This window comes from Labrus bergylta, chromosome 17 (assembly GCF_963930695.1).
Source record: "Labrus bergylta chromosome 17, fLabBer1.1, whole genome shotgun sequence".
NCBI classification, from domain to species: Eukaryota; Metazoa; Chordata; class Actinopteri; order Labriformes; family Labridae; genus Labrus; species Labrus bergylta.
In genome coordinates this window covers 10,192,480-10,214,246 of record NC_089211.1, presented here as the reverse complement: position 1 = coordinate 10,214,246, position 21,767 = coordinate 10,192,480, and the positions used below count along the sequence as shown (strand labels likewise).

Genomic DNA, 21,767 nt, shown 5'->3' with positions numbered 1-21,767 from the left:
GCAGATCGAAGACTTTGGTGTCGTGTTACTCAACCTTGTTGGACTCGAGCTATATTGACAAAAAAATAATATTTTTTACAAGTTCAACAATCCAAAAGTGTCCCTTTCATTCTAAAAGCAATTGAGAAGATTTATAATACCTCTTCATTCTATTATCTACTCACTCACTCATTCACTCACTCGTCCCACTGCTTTTTGACAATATTCGTTAGCAGTGCGCTAAAGACATCAAATAAGATTATCTGCGTTTTGAAATGCACACAGTATTCCATTATAACACCAGCTGCGTGTGTGTAGGCTGGTTGATGATGACACGTATCACAACAGTAATCATAAACCATGAGTGCAGGGACAGCATGGGAGAAACTACAGTTTTAACAAGAGACATCACATCTCAATCGTTGCATTTAGAGGAGGGACATACCGACAGATTAGTCTGTCTATCTTTCGGGTACGCGAGAGCTGCAATATACAGATTTATAAAAGGTCAGCAATTATACTTCAGGTAGGAGGTGTTTACATGGGCCGCAGTAATGTGACTTGCATTATTTTTCAAAAAAATTCAATGTTTCCCTTTTTCAATAAATTTTGGGGGATTTGTTTTTTAAGAGGGCTACAGTAGGTCTTAAAAGAACCACAACTAGAGAGCCACATGCCGCCCGAGAGCCACAGGTTGAGTATCACTGCTTTAGTGTATGAACTGTATGTCTGTATGAAAGAAAAAAAGCTGGTACACCGATCTGTACCCACTTCAAACAAAGTGTCTGTTTGAAGTGGGTACAGATCGGTGTACCAGCTTTTTTCTTTTCTAGGAGGAATTGTTATCTGACCAGTACAGATTTAGGAAAACACTTTGGATATGTTTTATTGAACCTTTGTTTCCCTGACGTTAAGCCTCCTTTTCTGTTTAATGTTGAATACATGTCTTTCTGTTTACAATAGAAAAACAATCTTTAAAAAGTTCAGCTTGTCCAGAAAACCAAGAGAAGAGAACATAGTGTTTGAGTGACTCCTGTTAAATAAGTAATTATGGCAGCTATTGTTTAAAGAAAGAGCTTGACAGTTTGTGTAAAAAAAAAAACACTTATTTGCTCTCCTTTCCTTCATCAACATGGATTTAACCGAGCCAGCTTTTCCCCCTGATACAGTCGATTCCCAAGCTGACATGACCATCTTTTATTCTCAGCTAGAAAGGGAAATGGCTTATTCCCCATGGCTTGTATATGAGTCATGGAATTGATAAGAAAGCTGATGAAATACATAAATGATAAAAAAAACAATGGTAATGTAAGTTATCATGGTTGCTGTTCTGCGGCTGACAAAACTGGGATGCTAAACTTACATTTAATGCAACAAGAGAAACCAATAAGTCAGATGAAATGTTCACCTGAATGGATACCCAGTGTTGAGCGTGTTTCAGGGCATTTAAAGGTCAACTTTCATACTCCCTCCTTATGAAAATAGCTGCAGGAAGGAAATCAATGTAACACCTTGTACAAAGTAATTGCAAAGATGTAACATTTGTTACAGGTCCTTTTTTTTTTTCTAGTTATGTTTTTAACTTCTGACATTTAAAAACAACACTGGCTTGTTTTTCCTCTTCATGCCTTAAAGAATCATTTAAATGAAACAATAAGAAGAAGAAACATCACTCCGCTAGATGTGCTCACAATGCGTGTCCAGACGGAGGCCATTAAAAATGATGAGTGCTCTAAAAAGAGACACTAATTTAACAACCTTTTAGAAGCTAACAGTTTGAGGGAACTGTGGTATACAAGGATGGAAAACCCTTACAGTTCTCCACTATAATAAACTGCTGTTCTTGATTTTCTCTTTCTCTCATCTGTGACACAACATTCACGCTTTTTTGTCTGAATGTGTGATCATAGATTCATAAATGCTGTTGCTCCGTCTATAGATACACTTGACTTGATTCCTTTTGTAGGTCCTGAAATGCTTCTGAAGCAAAATAGTGTTTTTTAAATTGTCAGCTTGGGGGTGTGAATACTTGTTTCCGCTTCAGCTCCAGCACTCATGCTCCGGCTTGCTGTTAAAAATCTTTGAAGTTATATTTTAGAAGTAATGGTATGCTGCAGGGTCAATCCAAGAAAATGGGATTTTGTTATAGTCGAGTGAGGATCTTGTGGCTGCTGGTTTTGGTCACTCTTTTCCTTCAATACGAGCTCCAGGTGCTACTGCTGCTGCTCTGTTGGGTTCATTTCTGCAAAGAACTGCAAAAAATGTTCCACAAAACTGACACTAAGGCTGTTTTCTTTTTTCCTGACACGTTTCAATTCTGTTTGTGTTCAGATGAGTTTAAGGGACACTCACTGCTCCAAGCTGCTCGCGAGGCCGACATGGCCAAGGCTAAGAAGACCCTCGCTCTGGAGATCATTAACTTCAAACACCCTCACACACACGAGACTGCACTGGTAAGAAAAAAACCACACACACACACACACACACACACACACACACACACACACACACACACACACACACACACACACACACACACACACTTATCTGTTCACATTAGGGATGTAAAGTTAATCGTAAAATTGTGATAAATCGATTCAAAGGTGTCAAGATTCACACTCTGAAAAATAAATCGCAATAATATGGTGAGCGTCAGCAGCTATAGAGCAGAGTCGGTTGGCAGCTGCAGAGCAAGATTTTGAAATTGAGGACGCACCATTGTCTTAAATCAGAGGTGTGGAAGCATTTTGGCTTCCCCAAGACAGAAAATGAAAGCGGTGAAAACTGTGTGCAAATATTGTAAGAAGACAGGGAACGACACAAATAACAGAACCAACATGATGCAGCATTTAATCGACAGCACAATGAGAAGCTCCAATCACCTCCCCTTGTTGAGAGAAAAAAAAACAAAACATGAAAAGGCCAAGTGGGTTTGTAGCCCCTCAAGGAATCTTTTTCAGTCATGATTTGTCTACAGTGTCATTTTGTAAAATAAATCGTGAATCGTATCGTGATTTGAGTGAATCATTTCATCCCTAGTTCACATATAGGTTCCTACTCTGGTGCAGAGAAACTTAAATTATGTTCTTCTTTCTGTGTGTGTGTGTGTGTGTGTGTGTGTGTGTCTGTCTGTATGTTTGTGTGTTTTAGCATTGTGCAGTTGCATCACCACACCCAAAGAGGAAACAGGTGACGGAGCTGCTGTTAAGAAAAGGAGCCAATGTCAATGAGAAGAATAAAGAGTGAGTTTTCATCTGCTCAAGACTACAAAGTCTGATCATGATTATGTTTTTATACAAACTGTTAACTAACGGTTGAGCATAGGCAGGTAATTGAAGCCAGATATCTGTTTTTCTGGACTAAAGCTGCCAATAGTCTTAGTTTTGTCTGTTTCTCTGTTTTAGATATGTGAAATTAAAATAGATTAATTAACTAGATGATCACATGTGTAAAGCAGAAACAACACATTCTAACTACTCTCCTTTTTGTTCCCTCTCTGTAGTTTCATGACACCTCTCCATGTGGCAGCAGAACGAGCTCACAATGACATCATGGAGGTGCTACAAAAACATGGTGCAAAGGTAAACCACAGTGTCATCTATATTAAGCTTGTTATTTCAGTCTGATCTTTATCCAGCTATCTTTTTATTCATCTCATTAGTTCCCCCTTAATCCTTTTTAAATGTATGCAAAAGTTGATGTTATAATCATCTGTAGATCTCTGTTTACATCTATCTTCTTATCGGCACCTGCTATCTGATTATGATCAGCAATGTTTTTCATTTTGATTTGCTGTTGGGGTGTATTTTAATCTCATCCCCACATGCAGAGCCTTTTAAAATGAGTACAGGGTCGTTTTATCCGGCATTGAATCCGAGAGGACTTAATGTTGCTCTCACGACAGAACAACAAGATGCCTTTAATGTCAGAAGAATTTAAAGTAAACGTTTGATCCAAAGATCTTTTTTTTAAACATTTTTCTATGTTGTGTGACGCTAATCTCAACCCCCATCGACAATCATCGTCTGTCACTGTTTCACAACAATACAGGCTTCTGGAAACAGGCACATTTTAAGGTTATTTTGGTGTAGCATGCATTGTCATTAAACGACTTCCAGCCAAGATTTCCTTTTTCCAAGTTGCATTTATGTCTGCAACGCCGTCGTTTCTCCATAAAATCCCCTCGAGTAGCGCCATTCATCTATTTTTTCGGTTCAACTGCAGAGAAGAGTTTCACAGAGGCTTCACTCTGGTTTACTTCAGGTGTGTGAGTCCAAACAACAAACAGATTCTCCTGTGATTAACTTGGAATTAAAGGCACTGAAGTTTGAAAAAAATGACATGAGAAACTTGGATGTGTAAAAAAAATTAAAATGCAAGCTTTGTCAAGTCTGTCCTGAAGAGGAGTAGGAAAAAAAAAAAACCTTAAAATGTTTACAGAATTTCAGTTCAAGAATTGATCTTGTGTTCCAGTTAGTAAGGGAATCTAAATGCTGATTGGCTTTCGTGAACCAGCATCAAGCAGTTTTGTTGAAAAGTTGAAATGTTTGATCTTTATTTGACTGTTAGCTGCACTTTAATGTAGATATCTGTTTTTCATATGGACGCTTTATCCCACACACCCCAAAGCCTACTGATATGTGATTGGTCATTACAGGTTGGACTACAAACATACTACAAACAGAAAACTTCCCATTCTGAACCGATTCTACTTTTTAAAAGTAATATTTAAGAGATTCTTTTTTGGGCTATTTTTATACCTTTATTTAAGAGAGAGGACAGTGGCCAAAACAGGAAACTGGGTGGAGAGAATGGGGAATGAGTTGGGCAAAGTACCAAGGATCAGAATCTAACCCTGGCCTCCTTCCCATCTGTAAATGGGGTGCAAGATAGAACCACAGAGCTATCAGAAGCCCCAGATTCTAACGTTTTTGTAGAATCTGTAAAAACAAGAGAGATTATTTTTGTTTCGAGGTTGAATGGTTGAACATAAGAAAGTGTAAGGCGTTGTAAAAAGGACCTTCTCATTGAATTTAAGCACGATGTAGTAATTCTTCCCTGAACCAGACGCACTGTGGATGTGATTATTTGTCTGCAGAGAGAGTAACTCATGTACATCCTGTAAAGCAGAGAAGCAGTTTGTAGTAATTGTAACTGAAGCTCCTTTTATGAATCATGATACAGACCGTCTTTTGTGTTTGCAGGTCAACGCCCTCGACACGCTGGGTCAGACGGCGTTGCATCGCGCGGCGCTGGCAGGCCACCTTCAGACCTGCAGACTGTTGCTGGGATACGGGGCAGATGCCTCACTGGTGTCGCTGCAGGGCTTCACTGCTGCTCAAATGGGAAACGAAGCTGTTCAGCAAATCCTCAACGGTACACCACCCCTGATGTGTGTGGGTGGATATGTGTGCAGATGTGTGGGGGCTTTTTTTTTTCTGGTTGCTATGCGCACTTGGTAGCAACAGTTGGATTAACTGGGATTGTATTTGGAAGGTCAGTATTGATACTGCCAGACTGGAGGTTCAGATAGGGAAATATCTTTTGAGTCCGTGTGAGCCAACTTATTTCTCAGCGGGCTTGTTACTCCACAGTTTTTGACATTTTGATCATCATTGGTGACATCAACCCAGACGTGCCAGCCTTTTGGCTGTCCCTCTTTTTCTTCGAGTGTTAACTAACAATGAGGAGGCTTAATCTTCATATTAAGCATGAAGATATCGATCTTCATACACAAGTCTCTGCGACAAAGCATATGATGATATTTCCACCAAACTCCTCCTTTAATTAGAATAGCTAAGGGGTAACTCTATGGGCCTAATATACAACAAAACTTTTCTTCTCTTATTTTTTATTTTTAATCTCAGCATTGTAGTCTTAAAAAAAAAAAAATACTAGATTTCATGTTTGTCTGTTACTTTTGCTAATGGTTGTGAAAATCATTGTTAATCTCTCATGTGTTCGCCCTCTGCTCTGTAGAGAACGTCCCAGTGAGAAACTCAGATGTGGACTACAGACTTCTGGAAGCTGCGAAAGCTGGAGACCTGGACACTGTCAAGGTTTGTTTAATTATTGATTTTGTAATTTATTTTGTAATTCTTGCAAAGTTAATTGAATACAAGTAAAAAAGTCCCATACATGGAAAGACAAAGCATGTCTTTGTCATTGTCCTGATACACTCTATGTGTAAACAATGAAGCCTTAGTTATACAGTAAATGTTGTCCCTCCATGTGCAGATTAGTTTTCTAGTCCAACGATGTCATATATTCTGAAAGCTTTATTTTCAAAGGTGTTGCAGGGTGTAACAATTGAAACTGTTTAATTTGCTTTCTTTTTGCCAGCTCACATGTAAAAATGTAGCCTTGGTAGGTCAGTGTCAACGGTAGAAGAGAAACAATGTCCTCCCCTCCAAACAATCAATATTCATTCATCTGAAATAAAAAAAAAAGGTTGTGAAAAAAAGAAGGTGGCCTTAGACACCAATCGTGGGAAAAAATTTGAACAGACGGAAGAGAAATCGTTTTGAATTGCCTCATTAAGGTTTGATATGAATCCTTACCAGAAATATAGACCCTAAAATAACCACAACTGACTTTCAAGAGGTTAAACAGACACCGCTTGTACTAAGTGGCTATGAAGGATATGTTTTTGTATCTATACATTTTTAAAACCCTGATCAAGATGAAGCAGTGATTCACAACAGAAAGGAAAATCTTGTCCTACATTACAGTTACTTTATAAATGATAATACAGCAAAATGTTCTGAGCTTTGTGACTGGGCTTGTTGCTGTTCTGGATTCCAGCATGTAGTGATTTTAGTGTGATGCAAGTAGATATCTGTAGCGAATCAATCATTCCTCTGTTCAAGTCTTTCTATTGTTGTTCACACAGACACCAGTGAAACTGCAAACTGAGCTTTTCTTTTTCCCATTGGCCCTCAGTATAATCACAACCATCATGTGCAGCTCACTGTGCTGCCACTGTTAGCAGTTTGATTTGCACTGGGCCCACTCATGTTAAAACTGTAGGCGCTCGTGATGCACAGTAATAGGCCTCGGATAAAACCACCCACCAAATGTCAGGACCTGGCAAGGTTCGCTAAAGCATTTGACAGAAGTATTTTGTGTTGAGTGAAAATCTGTGTCTTTACCCGCAGAGACAGACAGTGATGGGGTTATCCAGATAAAGAGGGTCTGTCAGTGTCTGAAGTGTGATGCTTTGGCAGGTTGGCAAGGGTTTGTTGCAGAGCAGCAGACGATGAGCTCTGGTCTGGCTTTCTGTCAGACTCTTGTTACCTGAAATACACACACAAATACACACACACATACACACTCACATTCAGGGACTGAGGTTAACAGTCTGGCTGAGCTAGTGATTGACGCTTTGGGAAAAACAACACTTGCGCCGTCCCTGCCATCTGTTCAAATGACACCAATGGAGGCTACCAAAGATTTTTGGTTCATAGTGTGACAGATTTTATCCTTTGGGGATGTTTTCCACTTCATTCATTATTTGTGATTTGTTACCCCACAAACAGAAGTTACAGCTATGTTTTATTGTAACGCTACATGCTATGAACAGGTTAACACTTAAAATAAATCAGTATGGGAATGTCTTTACAACCCATAAATACTGTAATTACATGTTAAATGTTTCAAAGTTCAACTTTAAAGAACTTCCTGGTAGTGATAGAAAATCCACTTAAATCTGCTGCTCTGCTCAGACTCTAACCTTTATAGCTTGTATCAATCTGTTGCTGCAATTTTTCTGTTTTCAGCCACAGCAGGGATTTTCTTTTTTCCAGAGAAAAAGCTTTGAAACCTTCTGTAAACACTCTGATTACCACCAAACAACAGACACACACCACAATGGACTACTGTTGTGAAAAATAGAGAAGCAGTTATCAGGCGAGGAACCTGATGTTCGGCGGGGTCCATAAGCTGAGCTTTAACAGAGTAGATATTCAACCTTAATTAATCCTGTGGCCAGAAATATAACTCCAAATTACCACTGTTGGATGTTTGAATAATAACTGGCAAGTTTTAATTTTTTCAAGCTACCGCTGCATTCAACTAACAATGGACTGGAGCTCACAATATGGCTTATTTGCATTGTTATTGGCTAAAAGGTCAGTTATCCAGTTTGAAAGTGCCAACATCCCAAGGTGATATCCCTGTATGTCTATTTTCTGTCCAACGGGGCAAAACCAAAGAGGAACATTGTATGACAATGCCTTTAATTCTCATTTCTCATTACACTGACTAGAATGATCAAATAATGATAAATAGTCCTTTCAGTTGGTAAATATTTCATAAGGATGAATTTGCTATAAATAAATAAATGGATCAACTTAAAGATGCAGCTCTAGATTTTTTACTCCGTACAGTTATACATTAATAATGTGAAAGTGAAATGATACAGCTGGAGCCAGTGTACACACACATTTGAAATATATACTGAAAAAAGTGATAAATGTATTAGTTTTTATTAGTTACAGCCCAATTATCTGACTATATTCATATAGATTATGGTGGTCACAACTGTCAGGGGCTCTAGTACCGTCAGAGATAATAAATAGATGACACCATGTCATGTAGACCACATCAGAAAGTCTCCACACACCATAGTTCTTGGCTTTTGAAAAAAAAAAAAAAAAAAAACTAATTTCACTTGTGTAATTGTTGCCATCAGCTTCAATCAAAACTAATCTCATCCTTCTCATTGTATGAAGGATTGAAGTTCTGCTTGGCTGGTAAGGGTGAACATTTTATTGTTTTTCCTGGAAGCACATCTTTCAAAAGCAACTGCCTCAGCCTCAGTTGAAGTGAGGGATAATGGCCTAAAATGGAGGAATAAGCCTGCCAGCAGGATGTGTCATTGTGCTTCCTGTAGAATAACATCCACAGGGGCGATAAAAAGTAAACTTTAAAGTAACCCCCCCCCCCCCTCGTGTCTTGTCTTTGTTCTGTTCTAAGGTGTAACTGTTTCTGAAATAAGAGAAAATCAGTTATTATCTGAGAACAGCAGGCAGGCCGGTGTCTGTCTCAGTTCAGTAGACATGCATTTATTTTCTCAGCTTCAGTTAATAACTTCAATGTTGTTGCTGTTGCTCCTCTAAAACCATCTTTTCCACATATTTCATTTCACCGACATATTTTTCATCATAAATCCGCCTGGGTGGGCAGAGGAACAGTGTAACTCTTTTTTTTTTCTGTTTTTGTTTCTCTTTCTTGCTCTCCTCAGAACTACTGTTTATCTCGTTTGATGTTGGTTTGGCTGTTGGCAGCGTTTTTTAGGGAATGAAAGAAAAAAGGTGATGAAATCTTTTGAGTCTAGGCGATACGTATCAGGGTGATTCATCATATCTTCACAAGATCTCTCTTCAGGATATTTTGCTAGCCTTTGGGAGAGTGTATTTATATGTTGTCAAACACAGGCCACAATGTACAGTCTTACTTTGATACAACAAACGACAACGGCAGCAGCTTGGTAGTATTTCTGTGAAGGTGTGCAATATCACAGAGTATCTAAATGCTGATGTCATCATGCTCACAAGGACAAATACTTTTGAATAATGGAAAGTTTCCTGTTTGCTATCATCTGTATTGTGTTAGCATGCTAACTTCAGTAGTAGTAGTGGTGTTGGTATTGGTAGTAGTGGTTTCAGTGGTAGTAGTGGTGTTGGTAATGGTAGTAGTGGTTTCAGTAGTAGTAGTAGTGTTGGTAATGGTAGTAGTGGTTTCAGTGGTAGTAGTGGTGTTGGTAATGGTAGTAGTGGTTTCAGTAGTAGTAGTAGTGTTGGTAATGGTAGTAGTGGTTTCAGTAGTAGTAGTGGTGTTGGTAATGGTAGTAGTGGTTTCAGTAGTAGTAGTAGTGTTGGTAATGGTAGTAGTGGTTTCAGTAGTAGTAGTGGTGTTGGTAATGGTAGTAGTGGTTTCAGTAGTAGTAGTAGTAGTGGTATTGGTAGTAGTGGTTTCAGTAGTAGTAGTAGTAGTGGTATTGGTAGTAGTGGTTTCAGTAGTAGTAGTGTTGGTAATGGTAGTAGTGGTTTCAGTAGTAGTAGTGTTGGTAATGGTAGTAGTGGTTTCAGTAGTAGTAGTAGTGTTGGTAATGGTAGTAGTGGTAGTAGTGGTGGTGTTGGTAATGGTAGTAGTGGTTTCAGTAGTAGTAGTAGTAGTGGTATTGGTAGTAGTGGTTTCAGTAGTAGTAGTGTTGGTAATGGTAGTAGTGGTAGTAGTGGTGGTGTTGGTAATGGTAGTAGTGGTTTCAGTAGTAGTAGTAGTGTTGGTATTGGTAGTAGTGGTTTCAGTAGTAGTAGTGTTGGTAATGGTAGTAGTGGTTTCAGTAGTAGTAGTAGTAGTGTTGGTAATGGTAGTAGTGGTTTCAGTAGTACTAGTAGTAGTGTTGGTATTGGTAGTAGTGGTTTCAGTAGTAGTAGTGTTGGTAATGGTAGTAGTGGTTTCAGTAGTAGTAGTAGTAGTGTTGGTAATGGTAGTAGTGGTTTCAGTAGTACTAGTAGTAGTGTTGGTATTGGTAGTAGTGGTTTCAGTAGTAGTAGTGGTGTTGGTAATGGTAGTAGTGGTTTCAGTATTAGTAGTGTTGGTAATGGTAGTAGTGGTAGTAGTGGTGTTGGTAATGGTAATGGTAGTAGTGGTTTCAGTAGTAGTAGTAGTGGTGTTGGTAATGGTAGTAGTGGTTTCAGTAGTACTAGTAGTAGTGTTGGTATTGGTAGTAGTGGTTTCAGTAGTAGTAGTGTTGGTAATGGTAGTAGTGGTTTCAGTAGTAGTAGTAGTAGTGTTGGTAATGGTAGTAGTGGTCTCAGTATTAGTAGTGTTGGTAATGGTAGTAGTGGTGTTGGTAATGGTAGTAGTGGTCTCAGTATTAGTAGTGTTGGTAATGGTAGTAGTAGTGTTGGTAATGGTAGTAGTGGTTTCAGTAGTAGTAGTGTTGGTAATGGTAGTAGTGGTTTCAGTAGTCGTAGTAGTAGTGGTATTGGTAGTAGTGGTTTCAGTAGTAGTAGTGTTGGTAATGGTAGTAGTGGTAGTAGTGGTGTTGGTAATGGTAGTAGTGGTTTCAGTAGTAGTAGTGTTGGTAATGGTAGTAGTGGTTTCAGTAGTAGTAGTAGTAGTGGTATTGGTAGTAGTGGTTTCAGTATTAGTAGTGTTGGTAATGGTAGTAGTGGTAGTAGTGGTGTTGGTAATGGTAGTAGTGGTTTCAGTAGTAGTAGTGTTGGTAATGGTAGTAGTGGTTTCAGTAGTAGTAGTAGTAGTGTTGGTAATGGTAGTAGTGGTTTCAGTATTAGTAGTGTTGGTAATGGTAGTAGTGGTTTCAGTAGTAGTAGTAGTAGTGTTGGTAATGGTAGTAGTGGTTTCAGTAGTAGTAATAGTAGTGGTATTGGTAGTAGTGGTTTCAGTATTAGTAGTGTTGGTAATGGTAGTAGTAGTAGTAGTAGTGTTGGTAATGGTAGTAGTGGTTTCAGTATTAGTAGTGTTGGTAATGGTAGTAGTGGTTTCAGTAGTAGTAGTAGTAGTGTTGGTAATGGTAGTAGTGGTTTCAGTATTAGTAGTGTTGGTAATGGTAGTAGTGGTAGTAGTGGTGTTGGTAATGGTAGTAGTGGTTTCAGTATTAGTAGTGTTGGTAATGGTAGTAGTGGTTTCAGTAGTAGTAGTAGTAGTGTTGGTAATGGTAGTAGTGGTTTCAGTATTAGTAGTGTTGGTAATGGTAGTAGTGGTAGTAGTGGTGTTGGTAATGGTAGTAGTGGTTTCAGTAGTAGTAGTAGTACAGCTTAACTGATGTTTTTATTTTTTGAAGTATCTGGTCATGAAGTAGTAAGGGACATTTTCAGTCACTGACCTCATTGTGTATGTTAGGGGTCAGGTTCTTATAAATCATCCTGAAGTTGACAGGAAATCACAGTAATCCAACCAAACCAATGAAGATCTTGGATTTAAAATGACATATGTGACTCGTGTTGTTTTGCAAGAAAAAAAGTCAGGGGTCATAAATGTCTAAATATCACAAGACAGTCTAACAATCAATTAAACAGTTATTCTGTTATTTCAATGAACCTGGCTAATGGCTATACACATGTAAGTTCTGACTAAGGAATCTGAGCGGACAGGCATTGAATGAGTGTCGATATGGAGTACAAGAGCGCTGGAGCTTTGACTTTATGAATCACTCTGCTTCAGACAGTCTGAGGACTGTTAACATTTACACCAGAGAATCTTAAAGTCTAGATTGACGAAGCTGATACCTCAGTATAGACCATGCACCAAAGCAGCAGACTCTTATTTCACTGGTTGCATGATTAATTAAAAATCAGGGCTGCATCACACAAAGAGTTGGTGTGCAGTTACAGGTAGACACACAAACAGTAGAATTAGTGCAGGTAAATGTTGATGTGTTGCTTTGAGACGGTTCTACTCAAGCTGCAGGACTAGTTATATTGGTGGATAATAAAAAAAAAGGATTACTCTGTTGTCGCTTATTTATTTTAACAGTTATACGCTGCTTGTAGATACTTTATATTAAAGTTGTTGGGGTTAATCTGCTCTCCTTAATAACAGCAGAGCAAATATGATCTGTTATGACCAATGAAACTAAATTCAACAGACTGTCCCTTGTGTAATTCTGCTTAATAAATAAGCAACATTATAAGCTGCTCAAATAGTAAAAAAAGAGACACTAAAATGTTGTTTAAAAAATGTTGTCAACCTCTCTAAACTACAATGGTTCTGCTAAAAAGAGACACAGTTGTAAATATATGAAAATACATTTATTATCAAGAGAAAATGATTTGTCCAGTTTTTCTGAACAGTAAAGTTATTTTTATTATCCTGAATATTTCATCAGACTCATCATATTTCTACAGTAGTAAATGCCTTTAACACTAAAATTAAAATAATTGTCTTGACCATATTATGCTTGATGAAAAACATTTTGAAAATGACCTCATTTTCAAATCCAAACTTTTTAAAGCCTGTAATGGAAACAATATTGAAATTAAATCTGGATTAAAATTTCTATGTGATTGGTTCTTGCAGCCAAAAGCGGAGATATATTCTTCCTGGCCCTCTAGTAGTTCAGCTCTTTAACTGTGAAACAGATATTTTAATCTTCCCTTTTTGTCTCTCTCTCTCTCTCCTCTCTCTCTCTCTCTCTCTCTCTCTCTCTCTCTCTCTCTCTCTCTCTCTCTCTCCAGTCGCTGTGTACCGCTCAGAATGTGAATTGTCGAGATCTGGAAGGACGACACTCCACTCCTCTTCACTTTGCTGCTGGCTACAATCGAGTGTCCGTGGTGGAGTACCTGCTGCACCACGGGGCAGATGTGCACGCCAAGGACAAAGGGTGTGACATTTATGCTGTCGCCTTGTTTGTGTAAAACATAAGAGTAGTCATTCACAGACAGATTATGCTTCATTTTGTTTCCTCCTCCTCCTCCTTTCCAGTGGTCTGGTCCCGCTCCACAATGCCTGTTCGTACGGTCACTACGAGGTGGCAGAGCTGCTGGTCAGACACGGAGCCTCAGTCAACGTGGCAGACTTGTGGAAGTTCACGCCGCTCCATGAAGCTGCTGCTAAGGGCAAATATGAGATCTGCAAACTGCTGCTCAAGGTTAGACCTGCATATTCCTCATCTTATACCTAGCAAACTTCACTACCACCAATGCATATAGATTCATGATTAAGCAAACAACTCGTGTGGTAGACATTTCCATGAAAATCAAACTAGTGCTGCATATTTAGAGCTGCACATGGCAAGTCTTCAAGGAATAAAATCCTTTCTTATCAACACAAATCAAAGTTAGTTTGAAGAAGAGGAGGCCACACTGTCCAGTGATAAGTTGTCATACAGAATAATTTCTCCTACTCCAGTAATAGTTTCCAAACCTCAGTGAACAACTTTCCTCATGGTATCACATGTTTTCTCTGTTGCCTCTTTGATTCTTCATAAATCATCAACAAACAGCATTTGCAACCATTAACATGCTGTTTCTTCTACTCTTATATGGAAGACAGTCTTTAGAAGAAAGGAATTATTTGTCAAATTAAATCAGGTTATTAAATCGCGTTGCAATATGATCTGTTGCTAATGCAAGAAATGACAAATAGAGCCAGTGTTACTCAGTCTGTACATTTCTACAGTCCAAATCTTCTCTGCTGTAGCATCCATCGCAATCCTGCAACTGGGAGTCAGAAGCAAATCTATCACTAAAGGTATGACTTGTCATGATCCCTGGGAGATTAGCCAAGTCAGTCGATGTGCTTTCTCACTGATTGTCACGTCAAGAGGAGGCAAAACGAGTCCCGTGAAATGTTGCAGTTTCACAGCTGAATTGTTGTTTTTCGTTTCATTACACCTCCAGACAAGTCAGTTCACCGCTCTGCTGGCACCATATGGGGATGCAAAAATTATTATTAGATCAAGACTGTTGAATCCACAGTATGCACAAAAATATACACCAAGCCAAGCACAGACAAAACTTGCAGGAAACCTGTACTACTTAAAAGATTTAATATTCAGAATGTCTTCTCTGTAACTGTACGGTGCTCACATCGTTTTTGAGCAGTCGGTGTAAGATGCACCAGGGAAATAAAAACCCAGATAATAACATTTTGAATAATTACAGCAGCGTGATTTTACAATAACAACATTATTTTGTTTGTATTAACAATGAGAGACGCAAACGTTATTTCTCATGGTCCATTAAATATTGCAATAAACAGCATATGCAGCAAAGCAGAATGTGCAGTGAGGTTGTGCAACAGGATAAGGTCAGGGGCTGACAAAGTAGTGAAGAGAAAGTGCTGCACGCAACAGTTCGCACCAGCAAACTTACAACTTTGAAGCTGAGTGCATTTGAGCAGTGCTGGTGGTATCAAAGTAAAAGTGTGGTGAGGATGCTCCGGGCATGTATGGATGTGCTGTATGGTTCTGTGGAGCTGCTTGGATGACAGTTGTGGTTGAGCAGGCCGTGCAGTAGGAGAGCGGTGTTAACGAAGGTGACAGCTCAGTGGGGGAAAAAACTGTTTTTCCTTCTTACTTTGTATTTTGTACCGAGCACACGAGTACTGTCTGTGTTTCTTTGCTATTTCAATTTGCACATTAAAGGGAGTCCAGACAGAAACTAAAGCACTTAATTGACTTAGCTGATTTAGCATGCCTAGCTGAGGTGGAAAAGTATCATTAACAGCAAGATATAACAACCTGTAATGGACTAAGACTCGAAAAAAAACAACTATGACAAAAACAGCAACAAAAGGAAATACCAGACGTGTTCAGAAAAAGCCATCAGCAATACCATGTTTTCATTATGTTTGCTCAGGCAAAATGACAGGTTTTTGCCTTTAATTTAAATTTACAGTTGTGTATTATTAAAGGGTTACAATACAATATTTTCCTTCATCATTAATAAAATGTCTAATAAATATTTTTTTTGGATCATAAAAATCCGAGTGGTCTTTAAAAATAAATAACAGACACATGACAATTGAATTCACATACATTATGTTTATTGCATCCCATGTGTCTTTTTGTGTGTCCCTGTGTAACCATTACTCACTCTGTTGAATAAAACCGCTTGTCTGCTGCTGACCTCCTGCAGCAGTACCTCCAATTCAGAACGGCTGATGTTTCTTCTCTGTCGGTCCGGTGCTCGGCCAATGCCGTTTTCAGCACACCGTCAGGCATCTCCACAACCTTCATTTTTGCCCTGTTACCTGTGCTAATTGGGAACAACAGGCACAACTTCTGAACACAGGGCGATAGGAATGCAGCTGCTAACAATTCAGTCATTCAAGAACACGTTGATGAATCTGTCAGAGAGTCTTCTTAGAAATCTTCCTTAGAACAACCTAAGATATAAATCTTATGGAAGTTCTTAAGAAGACATTGGTGAATGAGGCCCATTGTGACCTTTTCTTGAATAATCATTTAACTTTATATCAACCTTTTATTTTGATCTGCCCATCTCCTTATACACATATATCGATTATAGATGGAAACACATTTAGTTAAGCGTTTTTTTTCTGCTTTCTTGTAACTGATGTCAACTTTACACAGTATTTAAATAGAAATGTTACTATTATTACATATTTGGGTTTTAAGATTTCTATTAGCAAAAATTCAAGACATTAGAAGATTTCCTTCTAAGTTTGTAGAATTTGAATGAGCAAAGTTCAATGAATCAGTTGTGAAAATTCTAATGACTTGCAGCATTACAGTGACTGAACTGCAGTTGTGTAATTTCAGCTTCATACCAGGCTTTGTTCAATATCAGTATAGATGAAGTGATGTGTCCGCTGGGCTAACGCAGATGATCATTCCGGAGACTTTGACAGCTCTTCTGGGTTCTTGTTGTTGAGGCTTGACCCTTTCACAAAACTCCCATCTGTAGTCGTTAACTTGAGGCAGGTAGGAAGTGCAGTGCTTATGAAGTCCTCTTGTCCTGTCATTGGTCAGCACATGTCCATGAACACCATCTGCCTCAGCAGCTTTGCTTGTTTTCATCCAACATAAGGCTCATGTCAGTAGGAGTTTATCGTAAGTGATTGTTCATCTTTGTCTGAAGTAACCCTCATTGATGGACTTATTTGTTTCCTTTCAGAGCGTGAAAAGCAATTGATTTTTTTTTATTGTGTTGGCTGTTAAATTCAGCAGGTCAGGACAGACGTTAGAGGCTGTACCCATGGCCTTGGTTTTATTATTACGTATTGTATGTAGCCACCGTTGAAACATATTTCTTATCATAGGTTTGTGAACCGGGCATAACATCATGTGCACAAAAATCCCAGTAAGTGCTCTCAGAAACAGCCTCGTAGTTCAGAGATATGGCGGCTGCCTCAGGGCGCACTTTCACTGATTTGAGGTCTGAGGTAGAGGTTAGACGCGCAGGCAGATGATCAATTGTTCGAGTAGGTGGGGAGGTTTTGGCATTTTTCACTCTCTAGTTGGAAAATCTCAAACATGTTGAATTTTGGTGAATGTTAAGCCTGTGTTTGTGATTTTTGTGTCTACACATGGCGATGCCCTCATTTCCCCTTTCGACTCACACATACGCACAAGCAACAGAGTGTTCCCGCACTTTGGTGTTAATCTGCCATGGCCTCAGGATCTAACCGTTCCCTCTTTTTGAATAAACTATTCCAGAGTTCAGGATTAGGTTCTCCTTTGTCTGCTCTGTGTGTTGTTAACTTTCTATTGTCCCTGTTTTTGTGTTGGATTTGGGCTCAGAATTAAAACTCTGCTGCGTTTGCTTGCAGCGTTGTGTTATCTTATGGGAAGTACAAAACGCGTATTAGCATTTTCTTTGTCGGAAAAGAAGTGCAAGAACATAATGAATTTATTCTCAATTATAGAAGAATCTTAACATGTGAGAGCTTGGCACAGAATGTATGAACTCACATGACTCCTGATGTTGGCAGGATGTGTTATCCTCCTGCAGTGCAACATCTTCCTGTTTGGAATTACCGTTCATGAAATTACAGCTTTCTTTTGTTTGTTAGCACATTGTATCTGTCCCTCTGTAGTCTGCACAATAAAAAAAACAGTAATTGTTCTATGATGAGTGTTTATTGCCTATTCGTTTAATACAGGCGTCCAATGTGCCCAGATGATGAATCCTAATGCCTTTCCTCATCCACAACTTTTCCTGTATGCCCTAAGTAGTTTAAACTTCTTTAAATGTGTCCAATTAAATTACTAAACCAGCCTCAGCTTGGCAAAGTACTAAACGAAGACAGCGAATATGGCTCACATTGTACATGCTTTTTTGTCATTTTGAGAATGTTAGCCTTTTTATGTTTGCACTTATCAAAGTAAAAATGTGCCACCGAACAGCCTCACAGAGCTGATACCATAAAGGGACCTTCAGATCTTGTACCTAAAGAAATGAAAAAATAAAAGTATTTTCTTCCAATGAGTCAAACATTTTGTCATTAGAGAAAGAAATCATGTTCTAAAATTACTCACTGCTATAAATGGAAAGACTTTAGGCTATAACCAATGGAAGAGTAACAAAACCTACATGTATTTCAATGTAAATGTCCCCAATCATAACTTAACTGGGTCTCTATTCGAACTTCCTGGATAGAGAATAAATTAACATTAGAATATGATTCGATCAGCAGCAGAGAGATAATAGAAATAGAGAAGTAGGGCAGACAATCCTAACATGGAGAGGTTCAAAAAGAACTTAGAAAATGGAAATACAGCCATGAGAGAGGTATAACGGACAGTTTCAGGCCAGCAGTGGATACCCGGGGGAGTGGTCGCACAACATCCAATTTTAATGAGAGGATTTCAGAACTTACAATGAAATGACAAGTTATGGCGGTACCTCAGAGACAGTTGAGCAATGAAAATGTCTGCTTCCCCCCCCCACCCCCTACCCCTCTCATCCCCTGGGTTTATGGTGTTTTCCACTTCACTGGATGTCCTGTCCTCACCTCTCCACCTCCTTTTCAGCTCCCCCTCTCCTCTTCTCTCTGGTGAATTACCTTCATCCACTTCTCACTCGTCACTTGTCATCGTCGGTTCCTCATCTGAGTGAAACGTTTCCACTGGGGTTTAAACAATGACGGCTTTTTAGACTTAAGGCTGTGATAGATTTTTTTTTATTTCAATTCCAACATTCCAGTCTCTAAATTGAGTGTTAATAATTGTGTGGTTTGTTTGAAAACATTTTTTTTTTTCTTACAAATGTAAACCTATATGGATAAATGGAGGATGATCATTTATTCAACTTGTCTTTCATCCGTCCCCAACCTTCTTTCCTCGACACTAACCTCTTCCAATTTGGCGTTCTCCCTGCAGCATGGAGCAGACCCCACCAAGAAGAACCGAGACGGGAACACGCCTCTAGACCTTGTGAAGGATGGGGACACTGACATTCAGGACCTTCTGAGAGGAGACGCAGCACTTCTTGATGCTGCAAAGAAAGGCTGCCTGGCAAGGGTGCAGAAGTTATGTAGCCCTGACAACATTAACTGCCGGGATACACAGGGACGCAACTCAACACCTCTGCACCTTGCAGGTAAAATGCGTTTGGAAACTACAAACACAAGGTTGTGGACAAAGACACATGTTCAAAGGATGCTTTAATAAGCTCCCTTTACATGCACAAAAACCATTGAGGATAAGGCTGGATGGTTATTAGGTTCTGTTTGCAGCAATTTAAGCTACTTAGAAAATGGTTTATTTGCTGCTAACTGATCACTCTGTCTGTAACATCACAGAAACAGCCCCTCTCCTGGGATTGTAGCTAAGTGCAGAGCCAAGCACAAGATAAGAACACATCCTGACAGCTCATGTCTTGAGAGCAAGAACACCCTTACACAGAGAGGAGGGCATATTAGCAATTTATTAAATGATTTTTGAGAACTTTGTTTGCACTGAAAATATCTTTCAGGGTAGAATATGAGCCCCTTTGTCACAGAGAATTGTCATTTTGTAATAGTTGATATGAGATAGTAAGATGTGCGTCAATGACTGATTACAGTTGATGTTGTTGTGTAGGTGATTATTCAAATAACACAGTGTTACATGAAAGTAGTTTGTAATAAGCAAAACTTTTATTTGTATGTAGTTTAAAAAAACCTTACGAATACAAAAAATATATAAGCATCACAGAGAAACAGTAACAAAAAAAACAAGAAGAAGAATTGTTCATGCATTATGCTTTCAGAAAGAACTCAAGCTGCAACAAAGCAATATTTATATGTCAATGGTATGCTAATTTAACACTTATTGTATCATTGACTACATGCTCAAGCTTAGAGCTACAGTGTACTGCAATGACCTTGGCTCTCACCCAAACGGTTTAAAACTTTTTAAGAGATACTGCAGGTGCACAAACACAAACTCATCTATTTATACCAGATCTGTAATCATGATAACATCAGCTACAGAGATAACACGATATTTACTGTTCTGCTACAGCACTTTACAGTTTACACTCACACACACACACACACACACACACACACACACACACACACACACACACACACACACACACACACACACACACACACTCCAACACACAGCCACCCACACTAACACAAACACACACACACACACACACACACACACATGCACACCCCACGCACACCCCACACACACTTCACACACACATATACACCCCACACAAACAAACACAAACATTGAAAACATGTTTTAAACACTAACTTAAAAATACATTTAACAGGAAAGTGTTTTCTTCTTTTTTTTTTCTCCATCATCCTTTTGTTGTTAATTTCGTTCTTGTCATCATTCTCATAAACTCATGGGCACATGTTCTGACTAAATGACCATGTGGGTATCACTTGGCTCATTGTTTTATTAAGCCTAAGTTAAAGGGTTTGGGATTTTGAATTTTAACAAAGGGTGTCAGAGCTGAAGGTTAATGCGGGGCCGGCTGTGGCACAGTGGTAGAGTCGGTCGTATCACGAGCGGATCATCGAAGGACTTCACCCCCAGCTCCTGCAGTCACATGTCAGGGTGGCCTCTGGCAAGACAATGAACCTTAAATTGCTCCTGCTGATTCATCAGCGGCAGGAATGTGTCTGAGTGGAATCAGTTAAATACTGATGGATACTCTGCATAAACATTATACAAGCTGAAGCCCATGTAGCATTTAATGTCCCCGCTGCGTGACTAGCCTCAGTCTGTTTCTATTCAAGTCTCTTGATTCAAAGAGAATGTCATGCCAGACTTTTTGATCAAGTGCATCTTAATTCTCAAATATGTTGCAGTATGAGTGACACTTTTAAAGTTAAGAAAGTACTCAAACACTTTGAAGAAAAAAAAAATTCTCTTATACATCAGACCACTTAGGCACGCACCCACACTCGCTCTGCCTTGATGTACTTGTTTGTAAACGGGAAAAGATGATTATACGCTGTCATACTGCCGCTGGTGTAGGCCGACGTGTCTCTTTCTTTCTCGCTTTATTACCTCCCTGTCATGTTACCTGACTACAATGTCTCCTCTCTTTTCTTCTATGAATCCATCATTCACTTTGTCTTTCCTCGACATCCTCCCGTGTCTTCATTCAACCACAACAACTCTGCGCCTCTGTAGCCGGCTATAACAACCTGGAGGTAGCAGAGTATCTGTTGGAACATGGAGCCGATGTGAACGCACAGGACAAAGGAGGGCTGATACCTTTACACAACGCTGCTTCATACGGGGTGAGACACACACACAGACAGACACACGCACACACACACACACGCACACACACAAAGGCTTCATTCAGAGTCCAGACGTCACAGAGTTTAGATCACAAGTGCATTTCAGAGATGCCTTTTCTTATTCTTTCCTAAGATCTGTTATAACTATAAAATATATATAAAGATGCCACTCCTGCTTAGAACCCGTGGTGTACATTTCTCACAATTCTTTTGACCATTTAGAAACAAGAATTCAAACAGAAAGCAATTGGAAACATTTAATGTGCTTTAGTTTATTCTATCTCCAGTGAGGGTCAAGAAGTTCTCTGAACTGTTAAGTGACATTTATGAATTCTTAATGAAGCTTGAGTCAGTATAACGTGTAGAATTGACACGGCAGGGTCAGGATTTGATGTCTTCTTAGTGCTGACAGGGACTGAAAATCTGCCACACCTGCAGATGTTTCATTTCCTGTCACTGCTTGAGGGCAGAACACTGTTCCTTATTCCCACCTTTTATCCACATTTAAAATACTATTATTATCATCACAACGTTTTAATCTTAGACTCTCTGGTGAAGAACATACAGCCGGACGTTTTCTTCTTCTGGAG

General features: G+C 39.2%; 1 protein-coding gene across 4 annotated transcripts in view; it reads left to right on the top strand.

The window, feature by feature from the left end:
* The window catches only part of tnksa (tankyrase, TRF1-interacting ankyrin-related ADP-ribose polymerase a), a 95,690-nt gene that overhangs the window by 53,367 nt on the left and 20,556 nt on the right, over positions 1-21,767 (top strand). For all 4 annotated transcript variants that reach the window (XM_065965356.1, XM_065965355.1, XM_065965354.1 and 1 more), the window contains 9 exons: positions 2,311-2,432; positions 3,130-3,221; positions 3,482-3,560; positions 5,184-5,355; positions 5,959-6,038; positions 13,185-13,330; positions 13,432-13,597; positions 18,797-19,016; positions 21,065-21,174. In XM_065965356.1, coding sequence (XP_065821428.1) covers positions 2,311-2,432; positions 3,130-3,221; positions 3,482-3,560; positions 5,184-5,355; positions 5,959-6,038; positions 13,185-13,330; positions 13,432-13,597; positions 18,797-19,016; positions 21,065-21,174 — 1,187 coding nt within the window. The remainder of the gene's footprint in view (positions 1-2,310; positions 2,433-3,129; positions 3,222-3,481; positions 3,561-5,183; positions 5,356-5,958; positions 6,039-13,184; positions 13,331-13,431; positions 13,598-18,796; positions 19,017-21,064; positions 21,175-21,767) is intronic.